Source organism: Emydura macquarii, unplaced genomic scaffold, assembly GCF_026122565.2.
Source record: "Emydura macquarii macquarii isolate MOO-44397 ecotype Brisbane River unplaced genomic scaffold, CSIRO-AGI_Emac_v2 contig_2699, whole genome shotgun sequence".
NCBI lineage: Eukaryota > Metazoa > Chordata > Testudines > Chelidae > Emydura > Emydura macquarii.
Window position 1 is genome coordinate 3,650,213 of NW_027132836.1, and position 24,512 is coordinate 3,674,724.

The 24,512-nt window shown below is 60.1% G+C and overlaps 2 protein-coding genes across 3 annotated transcripts in view; one reads left to right on the forward strand and one right to left on the reverse strand.

The window, feature by feature from the left end:
• Positions 1 to 7,502: 7,502 nt before the first annotated feature.
• Positions 7,503 to 11,615, forward strand: PROCA1 (protein interacting with cyclin A1). The gene is made up of 4 exons (XM_067565932.1): positions 7,503 to 7,861; positions 8,415 to 8,547; positions 9,511 to 9,645; positions 9,737 to 11,615. The coding sequence occupies exons 1-4, from the start codon at positions 7,600 to 7,602 to the stop codon at positions 10,446 to 10,448; spliced, it is 1,242 nt and encodes a 413-aa protein (XP_067422033.1). The 5' UTR covers positions 7,503 to 7,599; the 3' UTR covers positions 10,449 to 11,615.
• Positions 11,616 to 13,571: 1,956 nt separating this feature from the next.
• Positions 13,572 to 24,512, reverse strand: part of SUPT6H (SPT6 homolog, histone chaperone and transcription elongation factor) — a 42,894-nt gene continuing 31,953 nt past the window's right edge. For both annotated transcript variants that reach the window (XM_067565923.1, XM_067565924.1), the window contains exons 29-37: positions 24,019 to 24,214; positions 23,641 to 23,879; positions 22,267 to 22,380; positions 21,431 to 21,555; positions 19,849 to 19,961; positions 18,761 to 18,838; positions 18,489 to 18,655; positions 16,292 to 16,470; positions 13,572 to 15,532 (exon numbers count right to left, since the gene is read on the reverse strand). In XM_067565923.1, coding sequence (XP_067422024.1) covers positions 15,346 to 15,532; positions 16,292 to 16,470; positions 18,489 to 18,655; positions 18,761 to 18,838; positions 19,849 to 19,961; positions 21,431 to 21,555; positions 22,267 to 22,380; positions 23,641 to 23,879; positions 24,019 to 24,214 — 1,398 coding nt within the window. In that variant the 3' untranslated portion in view covers positions 13,572 to 15,345. The remainder of the gene's footprint in view (positions 15,533 to 16,291; positions 16,471 to 18,488; positions 18,656 to 18,760; positions 18,839 to 19,848; positions 19,962 to 21,430; positions 21,556 to 22,266; positions 22,381 to 23,640; positions 23,880 to 24,018; positions 24,215 to 24,512) is intronic.

The window sequence follows — 24,512 nt, forward strand, 5'->3', positions numbered from 1 at the left end:
TTCGCTGGCACTGCTTCTGATGGGTTCACGTGCACAGGAAGAAAGACCCTTGTGCCAAGTGCTAACCGGTTCCCAGCGCAGCCTTGCTCGCACCATCCCCAGAGAGCCCCCCCCTCCTGCACAACGACCGCCCTCCTTCGCAGCTGGGGGGCCGGGGGCCCTGTCAGCCCAGCGCACCATGGGCTCAGGCACTCACCCACACCTCCCCAGGGTGCGGGAAAGCCGCCGGCACCAGGCAGGGCCTCCCTGGGTCGGCAGGAGGCATGGCTGGTTGCACAGGCCGGTGGGCGCCTGTCCCCTGGGTCTCACACACTCAGGCTGGCGCCCCGCCTGCAGTTTCAGCTGCACAAAGGGGACGATCCCTGCCTCCCGGGGGGGTGCGGCTGGACACAGGGCGTGTGTCAGAATTTAAATCCCAGCCTTTTGGAGGGGCATGTTCTATGCCCACCCGGGGGCCAGCGGAGTATGCACCGTCATCACTGGGGCCCAGGAGCTCTATGCCCCCCGCTGCTTATTGGGGGCCCGGCCCCTTGTGCACACCCCTGCCTGGCCATCAGGCGGCGGCACAGTGTTGGGGGCCCCTCTCCCCCGGCCCTACACAGCGAGGCAGGCCCTGTCTTAGCTGCAGGGTTTGTGCAACGGCTAAAGCAGCCTCTGCTGCCTCCGTGACCCCAGCCCGGGTGATGTTCGAGCTGGGACGCTGGGCACGGAGCCCCTAGGCAGAGACTAGAGCCCGGGCGGCAATAGAGGGGGTCAGCCAGCATTTATAGCCGCTGCATGCCCGCAGGCCCCCTCGCCGGGCAGCAAGCGGCTGGGGAAGGGAGCTCACCCTGCTGGGACGGGACTGCCAGGGCTGAGGGGGGCTGGCAGGGCCAGGAAAGCACCGCGCCCTCACTGCTGCTGCACTGCGGCGTGAGCCCTGGTCGCAGCCTGGCAGGGACTCGGGGCTGCGGGAATGAACTCGCCGCTCACGTGCCTGGCTCAGGCGGGCCGGTTACAGGCTGCACTCGCCTCTGGGCCTGTCCATTGCGCCCCCCCAGCATCAGACGCACCCAGCCCCACCCCAGCCTGGCCTCCCGCAGCCCCACAGATGGTTCAGAGGCCACAGTCCCGCCCCGGCAGCATGGAGGACGCAGCACATGCCTGGGAGCCAGGCGCTCGCCGCCCCGCCAGCGCTCAGCGGTGAACAGACCCGAGCGGACGGGCCACGTCAGGGCTACAGGCAGGCAGCGCACGCCCTGGCTGGCCGGAGTGATCGCCCCGGCCCCAGCTCGCCGGGCCCTGCCTGGCTCTGCACCCCCCGCAGCTGGCAGCTGGCGCCCAGGCTGTGCCCACGCACCCGGGGACCCTGCTGCGTCTCGTGCAGTGAAACCGAGCTGGCCGCGGCGGAGCAGTGAGAGCCGGACGGTGAGAGGCGGCTGAGTGCACCGGGGCCAGGCCGAAGGACGCGCCCGGCTGGGCCCCGAGCTGGTCCTGGTGCGCTATGCTGGCGCCACGGGCGCTCGCTGCTGCAGAGCGACTGTTGGGGGGCGCTGGGTCCTGGCAAGGGGGCTCACACGCGCCTGGACTCGCCAGCGGTGACAGAGAGGAGCCTGAGGGGCCCAAATGAATTGCACTAGGCACTGAACCCACATTCAAGTGATCCTCCCCTCTGGGCCTGGGCCCCACCTGCCCCCCAACGACCCTCCCCTCTGGGCCTGGGCCCCACCTGCCCCCCAACGACCCTCCCCTCTGGGCCTGGGCCCCACCTGCCCCCCCCAACGACCCTCCCCTCTGGGCCTGGGCCCCACCTGCCCCCCCCCCCAGTGACCCTCCCCTCTGGGCCTGGGCCCCACCTGCCCTCCCCCCAGTGACCCTCCCCTCTGGGCCTGGGCCCCACCTGCGCCAGCCTCTCCTGGGAGGTTGCTGGGGCCTGGCTCTTGCTGCTGCCTGGCAGCTGGGTGATGGACGGAGCACCTCTGCCTCGGCTCGGGAAGGGACAGGTTGTTCCAGGCTGCCCTGGCGGATGAGACTTAGCATCCGCGTTGCTGGCTCCCTGGGCCGGGCCCTGCGCATTCCACGGGGGCTTTGGCTGGGGCCGGGAGAGGCCGTGATGCCGTGGTGCCAGGAGGAGCCGGTGCAGGCGGGGTCCTAGAGAGCTGATCCCCCGAGGGGGCAGAGCCGCCCTCGGAGCAGCCAGGGCATGTGTAGCCGTGCAGCGCCCTGGGAAGCCCTGGGGGCTCAGGCGGGCTGGCTGGCTGAGCTCCCCGCAGAGGTCTCTCGTGGGTCCATGGGGCTGGGGTATGGGGCCCTCGGCTCTCCCAGCCCCCCCGCCTGTTCGCAGCCCCATGGCCTAGTGGCAGCGTTGTGGAAGGGCTGAAGTCAGAGACGCTCCCTGGAGCAGCAGGACGGGGCGGGAAGGACAGAGCTGGAGCCCTGCGGGGACGGAAAAGCGGCTAACCCGCCCGCGCAACCCCTTCAAAGCAGCCTCCCCTCCCCTTCGCCCCCCCGGCCCCTAGAAGCAGACCCCACAATGCACGTAGCTTCCCCCTCCCCCCACAAAACCCGGCCGGAGAGCTGGGAACTTGGAACATCGTTTTTTAATAGCTGCCCCCCTGGAACTGCCCGCGCCCCAGCACCCCCCGGGCCTGCGCCGCTAGGAAGCTGGGCTAAGCGCCAGGGCCTCGGCGGGGGCCCCGGCGAAGCAGGGATCCCCAGGAGCTGTGCCGGGGCCTGCGTCTGACTCACAGCCCTCATCCGGGTGCTCAGCGATGGGCTCATGGGGTGGGACCTGGCAAGAGAAGAGTTAAAGGAAAGTCACTGCTAAAGGCAGGGGCAGGAGCTCAGAAATAATGCCGGCAACATGGGCCAGGGAGACACGGCTTGGCACAGCCCCAGGCACTGCAGGAAACAGCCCCCCATGGTGATGGGAGTGCCTGGCCTGGGTGAAGCCCCAGGGAACCGTGGGAAGAGTCCAGCAAAAGTCCAGCCCCCCACTGTGCGCTGCAGGGCGCCCCCCATGTGCTACGAAGCCTGAGCTGCAGCGTCCCCCTCCCAGCACTGGCTGGTCCTGCGGCCTGGGCACACGCTGCCCCCCATGGAGGAAAGTCACAGCCAAGGACTTAGCAAAGGCTTGGCACCAGACATCTCCTTTCACTGCCGCCCGTTGGCAGACGAGGCCTGGTCCCCCGGCCCTGCGCCTTGGCTGTCCTTCTCCCCCGCGCAGAGCGAGGGCCCAGTGCATGCTGACTGGGAGGCATATTCCATCCACTGCCCAGGTGTGGGCAGGCAGTAGGGCTGCGTGTGGCAGATGGGTGGCCCCTGGGGTCCGAGCCGGCCCACTCGGGATAGGAGGGGTGACTGCCCTGGTTCCCCTCGTCTACGGAGCAGTGGGGGGACAGGGCTCGCCAGCCCGTGGCCCAGCGCAGCCAGACGCCTGCAGTTGCTGTCACGGGGCTGTTTGATGCAGCTGAGCAGGCTCTGGTGTATCAGGACCCGCAGCTGATGTGACAGGGCGACCAGCCCTGCCTCGCCCACTGAGCTGGTCCCTGGGGCTGCCCGCCAGCCCCAGTGACTTACCAGCGAGGATCTCCTTCTCGGCCTGGAGGGACAGTCTCTGATCAGCCGCAGCTGCTGCTCCCGGCTGTGCAGCTGGAAGCCGCTTGAACATCTGGGCTTCTGGCTCGCCGGGCTCCCCATAAGCCCCACAGTCTTCAGGACCTTGTGCATGGAAATCCGGGTGCCTGGGGAAGGGGCTCCCAGCGCCTCGGCTCCAACCAGCGAGCGAGGCCGCCCCACGTCCACTGGAATGAGCTGGAGCCGGGGTTCCGTTCCGCCAGGTCACAGAGCCGCGCCACGGCAATGTACCAGCCCCCGGAGTTCTTGGGGCAGGGGGCTGGGCTGTCACGTCTGCAGGGAGCTGGTCTCACGCAGACCCTACTGCCAGCCCCGAGAGTGAGGTCAGGCCCTGCCAGGCACTCGGGGCTCCCTCCCCCAGTCGCCAGCCCCGTGGGTCAGGGGTTGCCCAGCCACCCAGCCCTTCCCCTAGCGCAAGGGTGGTGCTCCTGGCCGGAGCCGTGGGGGCAGGATGGAGCCGTGGGCTGTTCCCCTTCCTGGAGCGGTGCTGCTGGGACTCCAGGGGACCGCCCTGCATCGGGAAGGTGCAGCGTGCGAGTCGCTCCAGGCCCAGGGCGGTGCCCCCACACCGGGGAGGGGGGTGATGTCCCCACTGGCTTCATGCGCCTGCCGCTGGCATGCAATGGCTCCTGTAGAATCGCTGCGCTCTCTGGCTGCCCATCAGTGCCCCCGGCCGGTCACCAGTGCCCGGCTGCCCTCTCTTCCCCACAGGGAGGAGCAGAGCAAGCAGGGTGCCTGCTGCCAACCTACCTGCCACGCCAGGGGAAGGAGCAGGGGGAGGAGACGCAGTCCATAGGGGCAGAGAGGGGTGCCTGTGGCGACAGACTGACTGGCGGAAGCCTGGCTGGAGGGGGTGGGAAAGGACAGATGGACAGGGGGGCCGTGTCCCAGCGACACAATGCGCCACTTGCAGCAGGGCTGTTAATCTGCATTGTCAATGGGCGCCTTGACAGGGGCTGTGTGAAGCCAGCGGAGGAGGGACGTGAGCCCTGGACGCCGCTCCCGGGGTCTGTCAGCCTCCCAAGGCCCAGCAGCCACGTCTGGCGCTGGCGTGACCCAGAGTGACCCTGGACGCCGAGCTGTTAAAGGGACTCTGCCCACCAGAGCCAGTCTCCCAGGAGCCCTGCGCTGGCCAGCTTCCGGACAGCCCCGAAATGCAGAGACCGAGCGGGTTGTTGGCCATGGAGGGGACTCGGCTCCCCACCATCCTGCTGTGTCCCAGCAGCAGGCGCTGGCCCAGGGGCGCTGGCTGTGAGGAAATCACAGCGGCTCCAGCCTTATCACAATACGCCCACGTCCCTGGGAGTGGGCTCGGCGCTGGGAGGGCTCTGAGCTGGAGCACGACCCAGCTGCCGCGGCTGGGCTGATCCGCGTTTAGCAGCACCTGCAATGCACCAGGTGCGGCCCCGCTGCTGGTTACAGAGAGCAGCCCCAAGACTGGCACCAGTTCCCCGTTAAATCCCCTGCAGCCCCGTGGTCCCCTATTGCCTGCACCACCCTCACCTCCTTGGCTACCAGGGTCAGCTGTGCCAAGCCTGGCAGCTGGAGGGAAGGGTGGGGAGGCAGAGGCAGTGCCAGGGCAGGAATTCCTCCCCACACTCAGCTCCGGGGGCAGGCTGTTGCCCGGCCGGTGTGAGGGAGCTGCCTAGAGACGGCAGCCAGGGCTAGTAAATGAGGCAAGTGGGGGGGGCGGTGTCAGGCTGCAACTCTTGGCCAGAGACACAAGCCCCAGCTCGTCCAGCCCTTCCCTAGCGCTGTCACAGGCCAGGGGCGGCCGACCGTTTGCCAGCTGAGGGGTGGCCCCAGGAACTCGCGGAAAGCCCGAGCTCATGGGCAAAAGACAGAACCGAATTGACCCCAAGTACTACAGGCCCCAGCTCATGCATGAGCCAGGCTGCTCCATGCAAGGCAAAGAACTAGCTGCGGGAACCCGCAGCCTCTGCAGAGGTAGCCATGAGCTGCGCCCTCCAACACCCCCAGTAGCAGCCAGGCCATCCAACTCCTGCACCAGAGCAGGTGGGAGCCCAGCCTCCACAGCCAGTGGGACCCACGGCAGAAGGGCGGAAAGCCCCACATGAAACGCTCCAGCAGATTGTGCTGCTTTTCCATAATCCAGGCCCAGGTCTCTAGGCTCCTTAATGCAACTTTGATTAACAGGCTCAAAGAAAGAGGCTGTTTTGGCATGAATTCCTGGGGCCCGTGGTGTGAGAGCGGGTGACTCCCCCTGCTCCGTGGCCCCTGCGTCACAAAGGGCCTGTCCTGGGGAAAGCGGCCAGGCACATGAAAGAGCTGATGGCGTGTTCATATGGAGGCGAAATCTGAAAGGAGACTGCGTCCTATGGGCCCTGCAACATCACCCCACTGCAGGCTGCCAGGGCAACCAGGCTCAGCCCGCCCCCTCCCAGCCGCCCTTGGAAGCAGTTCATGAAATCAGGAGAGGGGCTTGGGGCGCCTGGGAAGGAAAGAAGGCAGATTAGCAGCTAACCCTTTCCTTGCCGGGCTGAGAGGGAAGGAAAGCGTCCAGCAGACCCGGGCATGCAGCTGAACAAAGCCTGACCCTGCGAAGGGCTGAGCCGCCCACTGGCACGGGGGGCACTTGGCGTCTGCGTCTCTTGTTTGAGCTGAACCCATGTCAAAGGTATTGGTGCAGGTGGGCCGAGCCCAGGAAGAGGCACCCTGCGTTCCTGTCCCGGGGGCCATTGATCCATTCCGGTCTGCACACAGAGAGCAGGTCCAGCCTGCCCCCAGGGCTGAGGGCATCCATGGGGAATCCTGACCCCCATCCAGCTCAGCTCAGCACAGGCGGGGCCTGTCCCCACTTGACTCCCAGAGCCCTGCATTTCTTCCCTACAATCTCACAGCTGGAGGGGGCCTCTGGAAATCCCCGTCCCCCACATCGCCCATCAGGAGACGAGATGCACCCAGCTCCTGGACGAAGTCAGCCAGGGAGGGGCTGCTCCCTTCCCCCTCTCCCAAGCAGCGTTTGGAGACCCAGCAGGTCCAGCTCAGATGCTGCCACTGGCGTGAGCCCGAGAGACCAGACAAGTCAGCCCAGGGCAGAGGCCAGCAGCAGAAGGGGGGCGCTGTACTGGGCCCTCACAAAGCAGTGTCTTGGGGGTCTAAGCCCCAGGGTGAAACACCTGAACAGCCCCTTTCCAGCCCTGTGCGGCGTGTCCCAGCCCTTCATACCCATCCGAAGATCCAGCCCACCTTGTGCTGTCTCCTCTGGGAGCGGCTCTCTGATGGCACCAAGAACTCAGGCTGCTTTTCCTGATGCCCTTGGCCAGACCTCTGCCTCCCACACACCCAGTGGGGCCGTGTGCAGGCTGGTGGCCCCCCTTCCACCCCCCAGAGGTGCGGCGGGACAGAGCAAGGGGTGCTCAGACGCGGCTGCCAGGACAGAAGTCACGCTTCAGAGTGGGGCCCAGGCCGCCCCGCCTGCGCCGCGCCGGGTCTGGGCGAGGGCTGCCACCGCCCAGGGCCAGCCGGCCACGTGTCCTGGGCACCCTGACAGCTCGCCCTGAGAAAAGGGCCGGTCCTGGGGCCAGCCGGGCTAGCGGCAGCCCTGGCCTGGCCTTGTCTCCTGCCCTGCGCCCCGCCGGGCTCCGGGCCGCCCCGGGGACAGGTCTGGCCCAGCCTCCTGCAGCCCACAGGCCGGCGCGCCCCGGGTGGAGGCCAGGGGGGGACAAGGCCCCTGTGGCAGCCCGGCCCTCGGGTGCCCCCCCGGGCACACCTGCCCCCGGCCCGCGCCCCCCCGCCTGGACTCCCCGTCCCCACCCCCGCGGGCCAGCCGCTGGGGGGGGCCCAGGAGGGCGGGGCAAGACAGGGGCAGCTGGGGGCGGGGTCTCGGGGGCAGGGCGGCCGGTGGGGGGCGAGGGGCGGGGAGGGGTCGCCCCGGCCCGGCCCCTCCCCGGCGGCCCCGCTTGATAAGGCGGCGGCGCGGCGCTGTCTGGCCCCGCGGTGCTGAAGGCGGCGGGCGAGGCCATGCGGGCCCTGGCGCTGCGGCTGCTCTGCCTGCTGGCGGCGGCGCGGGGCACCGAGAGCCCCGGGCAGCCCGGCCCCGCCTGCGCCCCGCGCAGCTCCCCGGCCCCGGGCCGGGCTCCGGGCGGGCGGCCGCTGCTGGGCGCCACGTGGGCGCCGGGCCGGGGCCAGGGGGCCGCCCGCAGACGGGCCAAGCGGGGCTTCACCTACCCGGGCACCCTCTGGTGCGGGGCCGGCAGCAACGCGGACAGCTACGAGCAGCTGGGTACGGCCGGGCCGGGCCGGGACCGCGGCACAGCGGGGCGTGAGCGGTGGGGGGGTCTGGGGGTCGGTGAGGGTGGCTGGAGGGGGTCAGTGGGGGGTCGGTGGGGGTGTTGGGGTGGCTGGAGGGGGCCGTCGGGGGGTTGGTGGGGGGTGTTTGGGTGTTGGGGGTCGGTGGGGGGGTCGGTGGGGGTGTTGGGGTGTTGGGGGTCGGTGGGGGGTCGGTGGGGGTGTTGGGGTGTCTGGGGGGCCGTCGGGGGTGCGTGAGACGGCTGGCGTGGAGGGTGGTTGCGGGGAGCGAGGGCGGGCGGGGTGGGGCTGACAGCGCGGTCGGTGCGGTCCCGGCTGTCCCCCCCGCCCCGGTGCAGCAGGGGTTGCCCCCCGGCAGTGGCAGGGCAGCCGGCCTGGGCAGACGAGCTGCAGCAGGGATGGGGCCCCCCATGTGCCCGGAGTGCCCGCCCCTCAGCCCTGCCACGCACAGAGCTGGGGGGCCGGGGTGGTCAGCGGGGGCAGCTGCCGGGGGCTAGGCTGAGATCTCCTCTCCCTGCTGAGCCCAGGCGACCATCGGGAGACAGACAGGTGCTGCCGGGAACACGACCACTGTCCGCACGTCATCCACCCCTTCACCTACAACTACGGTTTCCGCAACCTCCGCTGGCATACCATCAGCCACTGCGACTGCGACCGGGGGTAGGGCCGGCCGTGCCCAGCTGGGAGAGCGTGGGGGGAAAGACACAGCCCCTGCTTGGGAAGCTGTTGAACGGAGCTGGGGCAGCAGCAAGGGGGGGGGGGGGGAGGAATTTCCCTAGCTTCTCCCCCCACACGTAAGGCCTGGGTCTAGCACCCCTGGCCAGCGCTCCCGTGGGGTGGGGAGGGCTCCCCTCAGGCTGCTCCATCGACCCAGAAGGTCTCACCCAGGGAGGCGGAGCTGGCAGGCCGTGGGAGCGCTGGCATGTGGGTCCATTACTTACCCCAGGCTGGGCCATGCAGGCTGCCTGTGCTCGTGGGGAGCAGCTAGTGGCTTTCTTTGTGACCTTGGCCAAGCCCCAGCCTCCAGGTGCCTCCGTGGGTCTGCACAGCTGCAGCGGAGACGCGCCCTGCCTTGAGGAAGGGTTTCCTGGCAGCGTCGTTAACCCGTGTTTTCAAGAGGCAGCAGCTAGGCCCATGGAGGAATTCCCCCGTCAGGGCACAACGTTTTTAGGTTGATCTGATTTTTAAGTGTAGACCAGGCCTCAGCCTCTCCCCTCAGTGACCTGGGCACAGCTTCTCCTCTGCTGGCAGGCACGGGAGAAGGGTAAAGCGACGGCGTGCAGTGCTCACACCTCACAGAACTGTAACTGCACTTGACTGCCAGCTGAGCCTTGCCCAGCCGCGCCAGGCCCCCGCCGCCAGTTCCCCCAAACAAGTTACACGGCTCAGGCCGCAAGGCCTTGTGCTGGAGACAGGGACAGCGCTGCCCATAACAGCAGCAAGGACACCACCAAGCAGCGTGGTTACAGAAACAGGCGGCTGCAGGGTGTCAGGAACAAAGGCGGCAGCTCCTCCCTCTGCTGCCCCAGCCAGGCCCAGCTCCCGGCCCAGCCCAGCGAGGGAGCGGCAGGACAGGCCCAGTGCCCCTCCGTGCTCCGCCTGATGCTCGGCGTTGCCTTGCAGGTTGAAAGGCTGCCTGCGGCAGGTCAACGACACTGCCTCCAGGGTGGTGGGCCAGGCTTTCTTCAATGTGATCCAGGTGCCCTGCTTTGAGTTCACCTACAAAGAGCAGTGTGTGGAGCCTTATCTGTACATCTGGTAAGTCCTGAACGGGAGCCGGGGGCGCTCCTCTGGGCCCCCCCAAAGCGGCAGCCCACCTCACTCTGCTTCTCTTCCCCCTTCTCTAAAGGTGCAAGAAGTACAACACCGTGGCCATCGCCGTCCCCAGGGAGCCCGTGCTCTATGAGTTTGGTGGGGACCTGATAGACGAAGTGGCAGCAGGTCCCACGCAGTCTGGCAGGGCTCCCTCCAGCCCAGTGCCCCAGCCCCATACGCCCCAGCCTAGAGAGAGCACAGGCAGATGGGCACCTCCTCCGACAAAGCAACCGCTCCCAGGCCCGGCTGTCACTGAGGCCGTGGACAGCTTCCACACCTCTAAGGCTCCAGGGCCCAGGCCCGAGAGCCCTACGAAGGGGAAAGGGAAGAAGAGAGGGAGGAAGAAGAAGAAAGGAAAAGGGCTGAAAAAGAAGAAAGCCCCTCCCAAAGCGGAGGTGCTGGGCCTTCCTGCCCCCCCTGCAGCCGCTGCATCCCTCCTCCCAAAGCACGTGGTGCTGGGACATGAGCCGCTGGACAAGACTTTGGACTTTGGGGGAAAGGAGGCTGTGTTCAACGCCATCCTTAACGATGCACCCCTCGAGGAGGCCACCCTGACTCCACCCAGCCCAGCTCCGGCTGAAAGCCACGCCTGGGTGCCGTGGAAGGCAGGGCCTTTTCCAACTCTCCAGCCCACGTTTCCAGCTGGCAGCAGGAAGAGGAGGAGGGAAAGAAATGGAAGGAAGCGACCGAGAAAGAAAGCGGAGTCTCTGCCAGGCCTGCGTGAGACTCACTTCAGCAAAGGCTGACCTTCCCCGTCCCTCCCAAGGGGGCGTCTTGTCAGTGTAATAAACTAGATGGCTGCAGCAGCTGGTACCACGCTAGCATTCTGTACCTAACCCCGTCCAGCCCAGACCCGACGGCTGCTGTGACGTTGTCTGCGTAGCGGGCTGATGAGAGGAGCTCCTCTATGACTTGGCAGCTGAGGCACTAGCTCTGTCGAAGGGTTTGCCCAGGAAAAGGTGACGATGCCATTTAGATGAGGGCGAAGGAACAGACAGACGCATGCCCCCGCAGTCTAATCTGGCAAGGAGACAAAGTAACGGGTGGGTTTGTCTTAGCACAGCCAAATGAGGGAGAACCCAGCCTGCAATGAGGGGCATAGTCCAGAAATCCCTGCAAGTGCAGCCGCTGGGCAGCGAAGCCTTCCTGCGTCACCCCATCGGTCTCCCAGCAGAGACGGGCAGGCACGGCAGCAGAACCAGCTCTGGCTATGGCCCAGTCCCTGCCCTGAAGGGTCTAGGCAACACGACAGAAGGCAGCCCATGGGGAGGGACGGGATAGACAAGGGAGGCCATCGCTGCATTAATGTGCAGAGCTCCTGGGTTTTCTTTTTCCTGATCCCACCTAAACCCTGTTATTTCCCCTGCTGTTGCTCCCCCGCACCCCTCCCTACTGGGTAATTGCACCAGAGGCTCCCAAGAGAGATTCTGGCCCTGGTCCTTTTTGCTTTATTAAAGTTTTAGGGGACAGGCTAGCTGCCCCCTAGGAAGTAAACACCAGTTCCAGCCTGTGCTGGCACAGGATGTACCCCCACTTGGTACCAACGCCCCCTTGTTTGGAGGGGAAACAGCAGCACAAGGGGACACTGAGAGGGCAGAGGCCAGACAGCTGTACAGATCAGCAGGTGAGAATTCTTCAGGCTAATCCCCAGTCCTGTGACTGCTGAGCAAGGGGGGTTGCTCCTGGCCCTTGGTTCTCCCTGTGAGGTCAGCGCAGCTCCTGCCCCTCCCAGAGCTGCACTTACAGCAGAAGCTGCTTTTCTTCTGCTCCTGTGACCTGGGTGGTGGTGCGTGGCCTAGGCCAGGCTTTCAGCAAGGAGGCCAGTGGGGTTAAAAATCCTGGCTGGACACACGGATGCTGAGCTGTGAGACGAGCGCAGGCTATTAAAGAACTGGCTGAGTTACTCCTCCCCACTCATGTCGTCTCATTTCGCATTGCTCAGTTAGACAAGGAGCTGGTTTGAGCAAGCTCACAGGGCAAGTGTCAGCGGGAGGCTGGTCATGCAGATTTGCTGCATTATGTTGAGGGCAGGGCATGCGTCCCTGCCCTTTCCCTGGTCAGCTCCCCCTGCCGCTAGCGCCTTGAGTTGGGGCATTCGTTAGTTAATTGCGTCTTTGTGCTCACTTGTTTCTTCTGAAATCGAGGTGCTGCTGAAGTTCAAGGCACGTCGTGAGCTTGGGGGTTTATCACAAGAATTCTCTGCCCATCTCCAGTGCTGGACACGCGAGGTGTGAGCGCTTTACACACACCCCCTCAGGCAGCCAGGCACCTACGAACTCCCTTTGACGAGAGGCTCAGTGCTCTGCAGAAAGCTACACGCCCAGCTACACTCAAGTGTCAAGCCCAGCCTGTGCTATACACAGAGGTGGGGGCAGCTGGAGGGTCACTTGTGAACACTGACATAACCCCCCCCGTGTGGTCTTTTGGAGGCAGCCTGTCTGCATCGCCTGCACTGCCCTAGTAAAGGAGACTCGGGCTGTGGACGGTGTCTGCTTTGCTGCAGCTACTGGGAAATCAGGCAAGGGGGTGCAGCTGGCAGGAGAGCAGCACCGGGGATAAAACGCGTCTGACGCTGGAAGGAGGCAGAAGTTTGCCACTAGGCACACAGGCCCGGAAAGCACTGCCCCTCCCCCTCACTTGGCACTGATCACACTGGAGAAGAGACCCCTCAAGGCATGAGAGGGGCTGTTTTCAGCAAGTTCCACCCCTGGAGCCAGGCCCCCATCTCTAGCGGGCTGCCAGGAGGGGTTGTGCTAGCTCAGACTCAGCTCCAGGTAGCTAGCAGGTACTCAGCGTTGGGAGAAGGGAGTTACCCATCCATGCAGTGAGGGCTTGCCTCTCCCAGAGCTTTACATGGCCACTCAGAGGTGAAGCAGGAAGAAGCCCAGCAGCATTGTTCGACTTCTGGGGGAGGTACTGATTTAAACGTCACCTCCTCCGGCAGGACTCTTCCCATGCGGTCAGATAACCTCCCCCACTCGCGAGAATGGGGCAAGGGGACATTCCCACGCCCTTGGGCATAGGATCACGAGAACCCAGACACCCCAGCGGGAAGCAGACTATTTAACATGGGCCTTGAACAAAGAGATAAGTGTCCCGCTTGTCACTCGGGCACAGCAATGCAGCTCAGATGAACAAGTGTTTGCAGACAGTCTAGCCCTGCAAACGTCATTTCCAAAGCTTTCCATCACTGCTAAGTGGATCCTGGCATCCCAGGGCTCAGAAAGGTAGCCGAAGAGACATTTAACACCGAGTGCATTGCCTGCAAGCTCAGGGCAGCGGCGCTAGGCAGAGTCTTTCCAGCTGCCCTGGGTGCAAGCGAGAACAAAGGCTGGGTGTAGAATGCTACGGCCATCCTGGCACGAGCCCTTCCGCTGGGAAGGATGCAGGCGGTTAGAGAAGCTCTGACTGTGCCAGCATCAAACCAGCAGCCGGGGGCCTGGGATACATGACCTGACACCCAAGGCTCCCATTACAAGCAGGTCTTTGGAGATCAGCCCAAACCAATCTCCCGCAGAGCAGAAAGATTAGAACTGTGCATTAGCCTTACCTGTCCTCCGGTATCCTACAGGATAGGAGATCCCTGTCCTGAACCCGCAAAAGGCCCAAGAGAGTGAAGGGGAAATGCAGGCTCTGTCCACCCGAGGCTGAAGCGTCTCACTAACACACTGCACGTTCTGCCAAGCCATCTTGCTCCTGGAAGTGCCTCCTTGAGCATTTGCAGGCTGTGCCGTCATTAGAGCAAAGCAAGTCCTGGCAGGAGAATAGCGACTGGGGCAGCTGTCTGGATGTCCCTGGAGCAGGGCAGGAGAGAGCTTGCAGAGGAGAGTGTTAGTGTAGTAGGCGGGGAGAACACGGTACAATCAACGTCCCAAAAGTAGAATTTTATTGATGGAAAGGGAAAAAACTAAAAGACAGCCGTAAGGAGCTGACAAATAAAGCGCCAGAGCTCCCGTCAGATTCATATAGGGTGCGGCTCCATTTCCTATCATACAGAATTTAATAAAATAAACAAACAGCATAAGGTTAGTATGCTCATTAATCTACACCCGAGCAGAGCCCTCCTGTCCAGAGCCTGTGTGGTAAGGAGAGTGATGCAGCTAGGCCAGGCCCCTTGGTATCAGAGATGCTGCAGGGAAGCCAGGTCCTGCACTCCTTTGTACGAACAGCTTCACATTCTTGTCTCCTGCATCTCTTGCTATTCAAGGGCATCGGCATGCAACAGAACCTGTTTCTTGAGCTCCGCTGCTCCTTTCCCAGCTGGGTCAGAGCCTCTGTGACTTCAAGCAGTGGGTTATGAAGTTAGCACAGCCAGACAGGAGCAGGTCAAGCAACAAATGTCCTGCTTCCAGGCAAAATCCTTATGGAGAAATAGAGGGAAGTGTTTGAAACACACCATCTTCAGCTCCAGCAGCTGCTCTGTGAGACTGCCACAGGCTGCTTCTGACCCAGGGTAGACTTCACCTATTCAATCAGACTCCTCGCCTGCTCCTGGCAGGGATGCGGGGAGGGCAGCGCCAGAGGTCTCGCCCTGATATCCTGGGCTGCTAACCCCCCTCCCCCCCACACACACGCACATGCACGCACGCACGCACACACACGTTAAACACAAAATATTCTTCAGCATCAACCCCAACAGAAACCAGCTCATCTGTGAGAACTGCAGCACACAGAAGGCAACTCGGGGCAACACAAAATGAGGGACATTTACTGGCTCACTGCTATGCTCTGCTTCTGCAGCAAACCCGTTGTGGAGAGGAGAGGGCAGCACCCAGGATGAGAAGAGAAACCTGACTAGTGTTCAGTAGAAACACTGTTTATTCACCCTTTTCGGTTACATGTGGACAGAGCTAAGCAGCATGGAACAGAGACATGCGCTTCAGGCTGATTGCATTTTCTCCCCACAGGAGCGGCTGCCCTCGCAGCACGGATCATTCGCTGTTGGAAAAGCTGCTGTTGCCCAGGGTTTTGCTTTGCAGTCAGTTAAAAAACAGCTGAATAAATATTGTCCCAAATGAAGCCAGAGGAGAGGACGAGCCTGCGATACAGCTGCTTCTCTCCGGCAAAAGCCCTAGCCCCAGAGCCGCTTCGCTAGTCACCCTTGCAAATACAGCCAGGGGAGTTGGTGCAGCTTTTACAGAGCCCGTGATACAAGGAGCCCCCAGGCATACAGTAACAGAAACGTTGAGGATTTGGTTGAGTTGTCCAAGCCCCCACACGATGTCGCTCCGTGCGGTCGGAAGGGGGATGGGCGATGGTCAGAACGCACGACGACCAACATCAAACTTCGCTGTAGCTCAGGCCTGCATTGCCAGCTAGGGTTGCTTCTAGTCTTTGACTGTGCAAACAGGTCGCTGTGCATTTCTAAAGGGTCTCGCTTGACTTTTGTAACTGTTCTGCTGAGCTTTCCACACCAAAGTTTAGTGCACAGAGGCTTCTGCGGCATCCTTTCCTATGATGTGTGTGTGTATATATTTATACCGGCCCTGCCAAGTGGATGGACACACCAGTGTCGTTTCACACCATTTTATGAAGTATAAAATAGGAGTTATGTGGCTAAGGGAAGGGAACTCGTTCTCAGCTCTTCTCCCTCCCCCTTCCCCCGAGAAAAGAACAGAGGTTAAGGGTCAGGTCCAGCAAGGCCTATCGATCCATTTCATCCAGAAGCGGTGTGGCGTCCCCAGCAATGGACATGGGCGTGCTCTCGATCATGGGGCTGGGAGATGGGCGAGGGGTCAGCCTCTGCTTCTGTTTCCTCCGCTCAGCCTCCTTCTCCTGGAGCCACTGCTCTGCCATTTTCCCCCAGTCGATTGCAGCGTGGCTGTTGGACCTAGACAGGCAGAAGCAGGAAGTGAAACATCCTAATGGCCTGAGCCCAGTGGGATCAGTTTCCCTCCCTCCCCACACGCTGCCTTCTCAGGAGGAGGACAGTGTGGGTTGCCCCCAAAGCGTCTCTTTCCTGTTCACAGGATGCATAGCCCATGCAGACTTCCTCCCGCAGCACTGCATTCTGGGACCTGCGGGTTCTGCACGCTGCCGCTCCCCATGAAAGAGACAGCGGCTCTTAGACACCGTGTTTAGTTATGTCTGAGCTGCAGGTGGCCTTTAGTCAATGGGACCCTATTTTGGCCAGTTTCCTTAGCAGACACCAATTCTGCCCTCATTCCTGGCCCAGAGAGCAGGTTCTGGATTCCTGCTCCAGTGACACGCTGTCCGACGGGGCCAGCCGCTCAGCTCGTTGTACTGGCTTCTTTACCCCACCTGTCAGCACCACTTCCTGAACTGCATTTCCCCAGAGCGGAAGGGCCATGCCAACTCCACAATCAATGCTCTTCACCCTTGGGCCCATCACATCTCTTCCCCTGCCCTTTGAGCAGTGGCTGGGCTCCTAGCACCGCAGCCAGGAAGCTCATTCTGTGTGTGCACCCAGTGAATTTTCACCCTCACCCCTTGCCCGTTCCGAGACAGTATTACTGCAGAACCGGTATCCTGCTGCTGGGGAAACGCTTGCGTGGCCCCGAGCCGTGTGCTGGAGTCAGGGCGAGGGCAGACAGCTACACACAACCAGCACCATTCATGAGCTACTCACTTGGGCTGCTGCCTCTGCCTGGAACTGGATGATGGCTGCGACTGTGTGGACTGGGGCGTAGTGCTGGCCTGGAGCTGATGATACTGAGGTGTTGTAATTGGCTGGCTGGGGGTCGTGTAGGAGTAGCTGGGGGTCATCAGAGGGGTGGCCACTGGCTGCTGGGCAGGAGTTGTAAAGACCTGCAAGAGGACGGACACTGTTGGCTAGTGCATGCGCACAGAAAGGTCAGGGCCTGAACTCCTGAGATCTGCTGACACCAGGAGCCCAGAGCACACGCGCAAAGCCTGCCACGGGGAGCAGCTTGTTAGCCCAAGAGGAGGACTCTGTAGGGACTGGATAGGGAACGATAGACACAACAGCTGCTGAGCGAGACACGGCTACTGACCAGAGCAGCTCTGGGTCTCCAAGAGCTTGAGATCAGTGTCCTGGACTGGGCTGCTCAGAATATCAGACAGCCCACGTCCCTCCCCTGCAGGCAGGCTACAAAGGGGAAATGGCCCCAAAGCACTCCAGTTCCTTAGCCCGCAGAGCAGGAATTCCCATGGGCAGAACCAGTCACTGTGGTAAGACAGTCACAAGACAGTTCCCCTGCACAGGGCCCATGCTAAAGGCAGGGCACAGGCGGAGGGTGCGACCAGAGGTGAAAGCACACAGAGCTTCAAGCAGTGGCCTTGCCTCGTTTGATAAGGAAGACAAAGCAAAAGCAAGCTGCGGGGCTGCCTTAGACCCAGCTGAGCGTGCTCAGCACGTCCACACCACCGGATCCATCTGGGCGGTTTGAGCTGAACTGGACTGACCCCGTCTCTCATGGCATAGAGGGCTAGCCCAAGGACAAGTCTGCTGTGACCTAAATAACAACGCACTAGGGAAGCCTGGGGCACAAGCCGCCTCGATGTGCATGAGACAGAGAAAAATCCAGGCAGGCCAATGGACCCTTCAGAGCGGGACGCAGGCTCATGGAATGTGGGAGGATCAGCATCAGGCCTGCATCTCACGAACCCATTGGGCTGCCGATGGCTTTGCTGACTTCCCAGGGGGGTGCAGACAAGTCTGACAAAGGTTTGCGCACAGGCTCCCCAAGCGCTGGGAGCCACAGCAGAGGGTTAGCACACTCGGGGGAGCCCTGCAGCAGCCTGCTGGGGTACCAGGTTACTGGAGGGGGAGGGGAGACAGTCTGTGCAAGCTGAGCGCTCTTTGGACTGTTTCAAGAACTAGCCCAAGTCAGACCCCCCAGGAGCCACCTCCCTGAGCTGTCCGTCCACCAGAACTGCTCCCGCTTCCCCAGAGGACATCTTTGGGCTCGGCAGAGTACCCAGACCTAGTGCTCTCAGAAAGCTACCTGCCACGTTCTTGGCCCCAGAGACTTTGGGTCTGGCTGGAGAACCTAGCCACAGCCCTGACACCAGGCAGCCAGTGCTTTGGGACAAGGACTTGTGATTCCAGGCGCTCAGAGACTCCACACCCAGGCCAGGCCTGCAGCACTGAGCCAAGGAGGAGTGTTTCAGCTGATCGCTTCCCAGGGGGCATTTCCTGCCTTCAACCCAGCCAAGTCTTTCCTGCAGCTGTGCTCAGACACAGTGGGTCAAGCTGGACAGGGGGCAGCAAGAGCAGCACGTGTGGGAAGACAGGCAGGTGCTGACACAGACGGGTGACTGCTTAGCAGTGGATTGAGATTCCAGCCCAAGTCCGTCTTGTTCCCCACAGTCCTCGGACACTAGCCGGAGCTGCAGCACTTGCCTGCCTGTGAACTCGGCGATTAGCGCCCAGCTGAAATGCCCTGCAAGCTCAGCACATATTTTCATAGCTAATCCCTTTCATGGGCAGCTCCGCAGAGTGGATTCTGAAGCACAATCATGCGGTTTTGCATCCCTCTCCCTCAGCACTGGGTCCCCACCACCCCCAGGCACGTTCCTTGCCAGACGAAAACCTTCCTTACAGCCAGCGTTGCATTTCCCATGTTCCCAGCCCGGGAGGCATGCAAGAAGGGCTGGGAATCCGCACAGCAGGGCGGGACACTGCAGGTCTAGAGAGCCCTTCCGCACCAGTGGAGACCGCTGCGCTGTCTCTTGCAGCAGCCCATAACTAACACTGCAGAGGAAGGCTGCACCTTCCATAAGGCCCGGCCAGCTGTGCCGCTCTGATGAGAACACCTCCCTGTAATCCCTGCCGTCCTGGCTTAGCCACTCCAAGCACCTACATGATACGCGCTGCTGCCCCCTCCACTGCCTCCATAGCCGTACTGGCTGGATGCCCACTGTGCGGGTGTGGCATTTGGGTTCTGCCCTTGGCCCGTCACTGCTGCGATGGCGCTGAACATCTGTGACGTCATGTTCTGAGGCAGTGCGTTCACGGCGCGGGTCAGATCTACAAGAAAACACAGCTCACAGAAGTGAAGATGCAGGAAGAGAATCCAACTTTGCTATGTGGACTGGATTCTGAGTTTGACCAAGAAGAGAGGCCAGTACACACCTGCCAGGTTAATGTTAGCAGGAGTAGCATTGATGGAGGCTGGGGTCCGGGTCCTGCTGCTGCTGCTGGGGGTGATACCTGTGGAACAAGAGAGAGATTTAATTCTGAAATCGGAGGGGGTGGGGGTTCTTGCTAACCAGGATTTTAACAGATCCCAGTGAAATTCTTGTGGCAAGGTGCTACTCTGCTAGAAAACAGGGTTCAGTGGTTACAGACAATGGAATAAAGAGCATCTGCTCTCTGCGGGAGAGAGAGAGACGAGCGGAAGGGACAGGCCCAGCTCACACCACACCGCTTGCATGGCAGAAAGATTCCTTCTACGCAGCATTCTTAAGGGCTTTTATGCTGATGAAAGCAAAACTGAGAACTTGGATCTGTTTTTCTTTGTATCATTTCCACATGCAGAAGGGCTCTGATCATCTAAATTTCAATGGCCAAGAGCGTGGAATGTCACCAAAATCCAATTCTGATTTTCTGGTATTCTAGTAGGGCTTCCCAAGCACTGGGATCCCTGAGTGTAACTTTTGGGTTCTGAGCCTTGTTTACAATCAGCAAAGCCATGTGCGTAAAGGACAGTGTTTCACAGCCCAGCTGCTCCTACTGAGCTCTGGCAAGGTCACAAGGACAAAGCTGTGACCATTTCTGGTGCGATGAGGTCCCAGACACAGGATAGAGATTTCTCTGTAAGAGCTGAAACAGGCAGATGAAGAGAGCAGATCTGATTCAAAACACAGGGGGAGTTCAAACTGATCAGAAGCACATCTCCAGAGCAATTCCTGCTAATGCACTGAGAGAATCCAGAATTAAATGAATCTGGGAAAGGTTCTTGAGGTGTGCCATGGGTGATACTCCTCCATACACCCATGGGAAGAGATCTGTAATTAGGGGCTATTCTGAGCAGCTCAGCTAATGAGGCTCTAGCACTGACTGCAATTGGGAGCAGCTGTGTAACTAGCTACCAGCTCTGTAATGGGCACCTCTAACTAATTGCTGACAGATGCTTGATCCTATTTGCATTGCTTAGTCTGCTCCACTAGCTGATTTCCTGCAGGACAAAACAATCCTGATGATTAGGGTTTGGGGGTCACCTGGTACTGGGTCCTGATAATGATCCTTGAACCATCGAAAGAGCCCGTTTACTGTCGGGAAGATCTGTCCCCGGTATCGGAATCCCTCCGGTGTTACTGTCACATACTCTATCCTGGAAAGTCACGAAGGGGGGAGAAGAGCACATCACACACTATCACAGCCAACTGCCGGCAGTACACAGCTCCACCCACCACAGCTCTCATTCCACAGCAGCGGTGCCCAGATACTGAGAGGATGGGTGTATGAGAAATGAACTGATAGTTCTCTGAGGCACAGACTCTGCTGCTCTCCCACAACAGGACTGGATCAGAGACCTCCTGGACTATGATCGGGGGGAACGGCAGGATCCCCAAGTGCTGGGCCTGCGCATGGGGCTCTCCACCCTTCGAAGCCCCCGGCGTGTACTCCAGGAGGTGAGGGCAGCCTTGCCTCCCGCAGCTCAGGCCTACCTCGAGCAGGTCCTGAGAGAGGGCGCTCCCCGCCCGCCCCTCACCCCAGGCCCTCCGGACCTTTTCATTGGGCCCCTGCCCCACAAGTTCCCCAACCACCTTCCCCGCACACCCTGAGCTGGCTGCGGGATCTGCAGCCAGCACACTTCTGAACCACGCCATGGGCACATCTCCACACGCTTGTGCTCCACACACTCCATTTCCTCACCCTCACGTCCCGTCCTGACACCAAGTGGTGGGACCTCTTACCACCTGTCGAGGGCGAGACACCCCTGTGGGCCAGCCTGTATTCCACCTTGGTTCCACAGTCCACCAGGGCTAACGGCTGGTGGCTTCTTCACAGGGCAGTGAGCACGAGCGTGTACCTGGCGCGGTTCACCCCCCCGTCCCGCAGCCCCTATTCCAGCTCCTCCAGAACCTCCTCCTGGGGTTCTGGCTGCACTTCTCACACCTTCTGATCTTTGCACACCCCATCCATAGCGCCCCAAAGTCGCGGGGCCTCCCCCTCGCCTTGGCCAAGGCGGCCACCTACACCACCAGGGAGAGGTTGGCCAAGGAGGTTCTCTACAACTGTGGGGCCTCCTTCCATTCCTCCGTCCGCTCACGTATCCGGGCAGCGTTCCTCTGGGCTGCGTCTGCTGACTCCTTGGCTACCTTCGAGGAGCAGTGGGCGCTGTCCAGGGTTCTCTGCTTGGTGTCCCCGTCAGATTCCCTCCCTTTCGCCCTTTGACATTCACGACCGTCCCTGTTTTTCATTTGTTGTCCCCCGTAATTAACTGAGTCAAGGTTCTGTGACTCCTTCCCTCAGACTGGGGGAGAAGCTTTCCCTGCCCACACCCTGGTACTCAAATAGTACAGGACTGGAGGACCACACCCTTCAATCAGCTTCCAACCCAGCCTCAGGAACACTTGGCCATTGCTGAGGGTACCCAAAGGAAAGCCATACTCTTCCCTGCCTAGGGATGAGACATGGCTCACGATGTCCAGCTGGTCAAAGGCATCAACAGCAACCCCAGGGTTCAGGACTGCTGCTACACACCAACTCAGAAAGAGGCAGGCAGGACAAGGCTGGGCGCAGTCCCTGCAGCGACTGGAAGCCAGCCGTATCCAGTAGCATACATGCACTGCTTACCTTGGCTTGCCTCGCGGCTGGTAGCCCAGAAGGAATTTGCCAGGCAGCTCTTTACAGGCACAGATAAAGTAAGGAATAAAGGTTGGCTTCTCTTTCTTGGTTTTTATTAGAAGTTCTTCAAGTTTCTGGTTAGAGGGGAAGAGAAAGAGAAACGCTCCATTGAGAGGCCCTGTGCAGTGAGAGGCAGTGCAAAGACTCAGGAGCGAGCCAATGCCCTAAGAACTGTGCAGTGCTGGCTTCCACCCCACCCACGCCTCCCCACAGAAGTGTCCGTACACAGACTGCATCCAATTATTTCATCCAGGGCTCATTTCAGAACATTGAGTATGGCATGTAGGTCTGGGCGCTGCAACCACTCAGACCAGACGGACATATTAGTGCTTGCTTAGGTCAAAGAATGCCACACAAGAAGTATTCAAGTGATGGTGTCAGGGGGGCCGCATCACAACACCAATGTCCCATCTAGAGAGTCCTTCCCCTAGAATGGGGAAGCAGCAGAGCTGGAGAGGGAGATGCGCCTATCTGCCCTTGCCTTTGCGATGTGATGTCAAACCGGTGCAGAGGCAGGGCCCTCCTTTCCCTGGCATGCACGTGGCCCTTCAGACATTCTGAACGGCACAGCAAGGGGGGGACACTCTCACGGTCGGAAGCTCTGCGGCCTCTACCACCCCAAGTTAGCTTTACCTCAGCTCCAGAGTTGGAAAGTGATCAGCACAAGCGCTGTGCGATAGAAGAGATTCACCTGTTCTGATCTATTGTAACACAGACGTGAACCCAAAGGCTGGCGTTCGTACAGAGGCTTCTCACAGATATGCAGCAGCCTCTGACAGGCTCACCTTCCTGTCTCCGCCGCTGCACTCTTGGTAGTATTTGTGACTCAGCAGGTCTCTAGCAAAAGATGCCATTGGCTGGACATAGCGAGCAACAATTTCATCCAGGTCCTCAAATTCCTTTGAACAAACACAGAAAGAGCCACTTTACTCAGAGTTCGACTCATGATCTTCCAGAAACAAACCCAGACCTCACTGCACTGAGCCATGCTCAGTCCTTGGGAGCACAGATGCTCTTAACCTGGAACTGCTACAGGAGAAAGCATCAACAGGGTGTCTAGAGCACCCACCTACCCAGTGGAATGCAGGGCATGCACACTGGCTCCCCGGAGAGGCCCACTCCTGCAAACAAGCGCTCTGTGTGATTAACGTACACGACTTGCACCAGTGCAAGTGTTGGGCAGCTCACTCCCTTTCAGTCTCAAGAATAAATACCAACCCTTACTCTGTTTGACAAGCTCAGTGGGGAAAGCACTTGGTTGCTTAGACTGAATGAGGAGTGGGAAAATACAGCACAGCAAACTGTCTTGCAGTGGTTGCAGGGAGTGGACTAGATAACGTTTCTCAGCTGGTGGGTTGCAACCCACAGGGGGTAGAGGGCATGAAAGGCAATCAGGGAGTCACGTGGCATTGAAAATATCAATCTAAAGCAAATAAAAATCTCACTCCTCACACACCCTGACTCCTCAAGGTCAAGTATTCTCTGCCAGCCTCTCGAAATGCACAACAACACGTTGTACAGGCTTCGCATTGATCCATTTTTTACTTACATTTAGTTTAGAAGTAAATGTAAAGGGGTTGCATTTTTTTTTACACTTAAAATAAAGGGTCATACCAACCTGAAAAGGTTGAGAATCATTGAACTAGGTGATCTCATTGAGTCTTCTAACACTAATTTCTAGGATTCTTTTACACAGAGGCAACAGTTACTCTAATATTTGAATAGAGAGGCTGGCTGGTTGGAGGACATCAGCCGAGTAGTCGCTCAGGAACTGGAAGTGATTTAAATTGGAAGGTATTCCCAAACAGTCCAGAAGCAATTGTCAGAAGAGTAAATGCTTCAGGATTTTGCGCCCTGCCTCACTGGCTTTCCACAGTTTGCAGACTTCGATACCAACACATTTCTAAACCAGATTTATAAAGCCAGGAAAGGTCTCGGTTTTATGAACAATTTGTATGAAATGTTTGCTGCAACCCAGAGCAGCACCTCTGGGGTGAGCGTGAAGGTTCTGAACTCCTAACATGGGCCTGTACATACCAGTCAGCCTTTTAGCCTGTGCCCACCTCCTGTGGTGAGCCAGCATTTTATCGCCCATTAACTGGGCTGGGAGTGACTCCGCCAGTTTCATGTCCCTAGTCACGCTTCCACCTGGCTCTTACCTCTGTGTTAATCCAAAGGGTGGAGCCCAGACTGAAGGCATTCTCCTTGCCCTCCTCTCGCACATCCACGTGCTGGTAAATCCCATCATTCACCTTCCAGGTGACAGTAAGGTGGTTCTCCCCCTTGCTGCTTGGCCGGATGATCACGTCCCCTTGATCCATGGTTTCCATCATCTTCTCGGCTTGCTTGAAGCTGATGTTATGGAATGATGGGTGAGCGATCACCCTCTTGATGTATGCTGTGGGACACAAGTGGGTGCTTAGCTTTCCCAGGACAGTGGTTTTATTGCAAGAAACATCCAATCACATTTCTTTTCCCGGAGGCAGACTGCAAACGACCATGTCCCTAGACTCTCAAGGCCCTAGGGGGATACTCACTCGTGCGCTGCTGCTTCCTCTTGTAGTCTTCTTCCTGTTTATGATCTGCTGCCTCAGCATCAAAGTCATAGTAAGTGTCTTTGGGCAGCTTCCATTCATTGTTCTTATCCATCAGGTCGGACGTCCTGCAGGTCAAGTCTGCGCTGAACTTCTCAATGTCTATCTTCATGATCCTGCAGTGAACAGTCATGCCCACCTGCGGAAGAGTGGCAGATTGGATTGGTCAGCAGATGCAACTCATGAGCTGCACCCATCACTCAGAGAGTGTCCTATCGCAGCCGCACTGGCAGACCAGGTAGGCAGGCTTACCTCGGGTATTTAAAGGGACACATCAACCTGAAAAAAAAAAGTTTACCTACTATCGTTACAATGACCCTACAGATGACTAGGCTTGGAAGAGTTTAGAGGAGAATCTCTCTCTTCTCCACTGTGTTTTCTCTGGGCATTTCACAGCCCTTTGCACAGTCAGCTTCACTGTTCTGTTCATGGTGTCC

Bases quoted from the DNA above. Each gene is read 5' to 3' on its own strand.
- PROCA1 (XM_067565932.1), top strand. From the start codon at position 7,600: ATGCGGGCCCTGGCGCTGCGGCTGCTCTGCCTGCTGGCGGCGGCGCGG. The intron at 7,862-8,414 runs GTACGGCCGGGC...TGCTGAGCCCAG, and splicing joins GGACAGCTACGAGCAGCTGG to GCGACCATCGGGAGACAGAC. The intron at 9,646-9,736 runs GTAAGTCCTGAA...CCTTCTCTAAAG, and splicing joins GAGCCTTATCTGTACATCTG to GTGCAAGAAGTACAACACCG.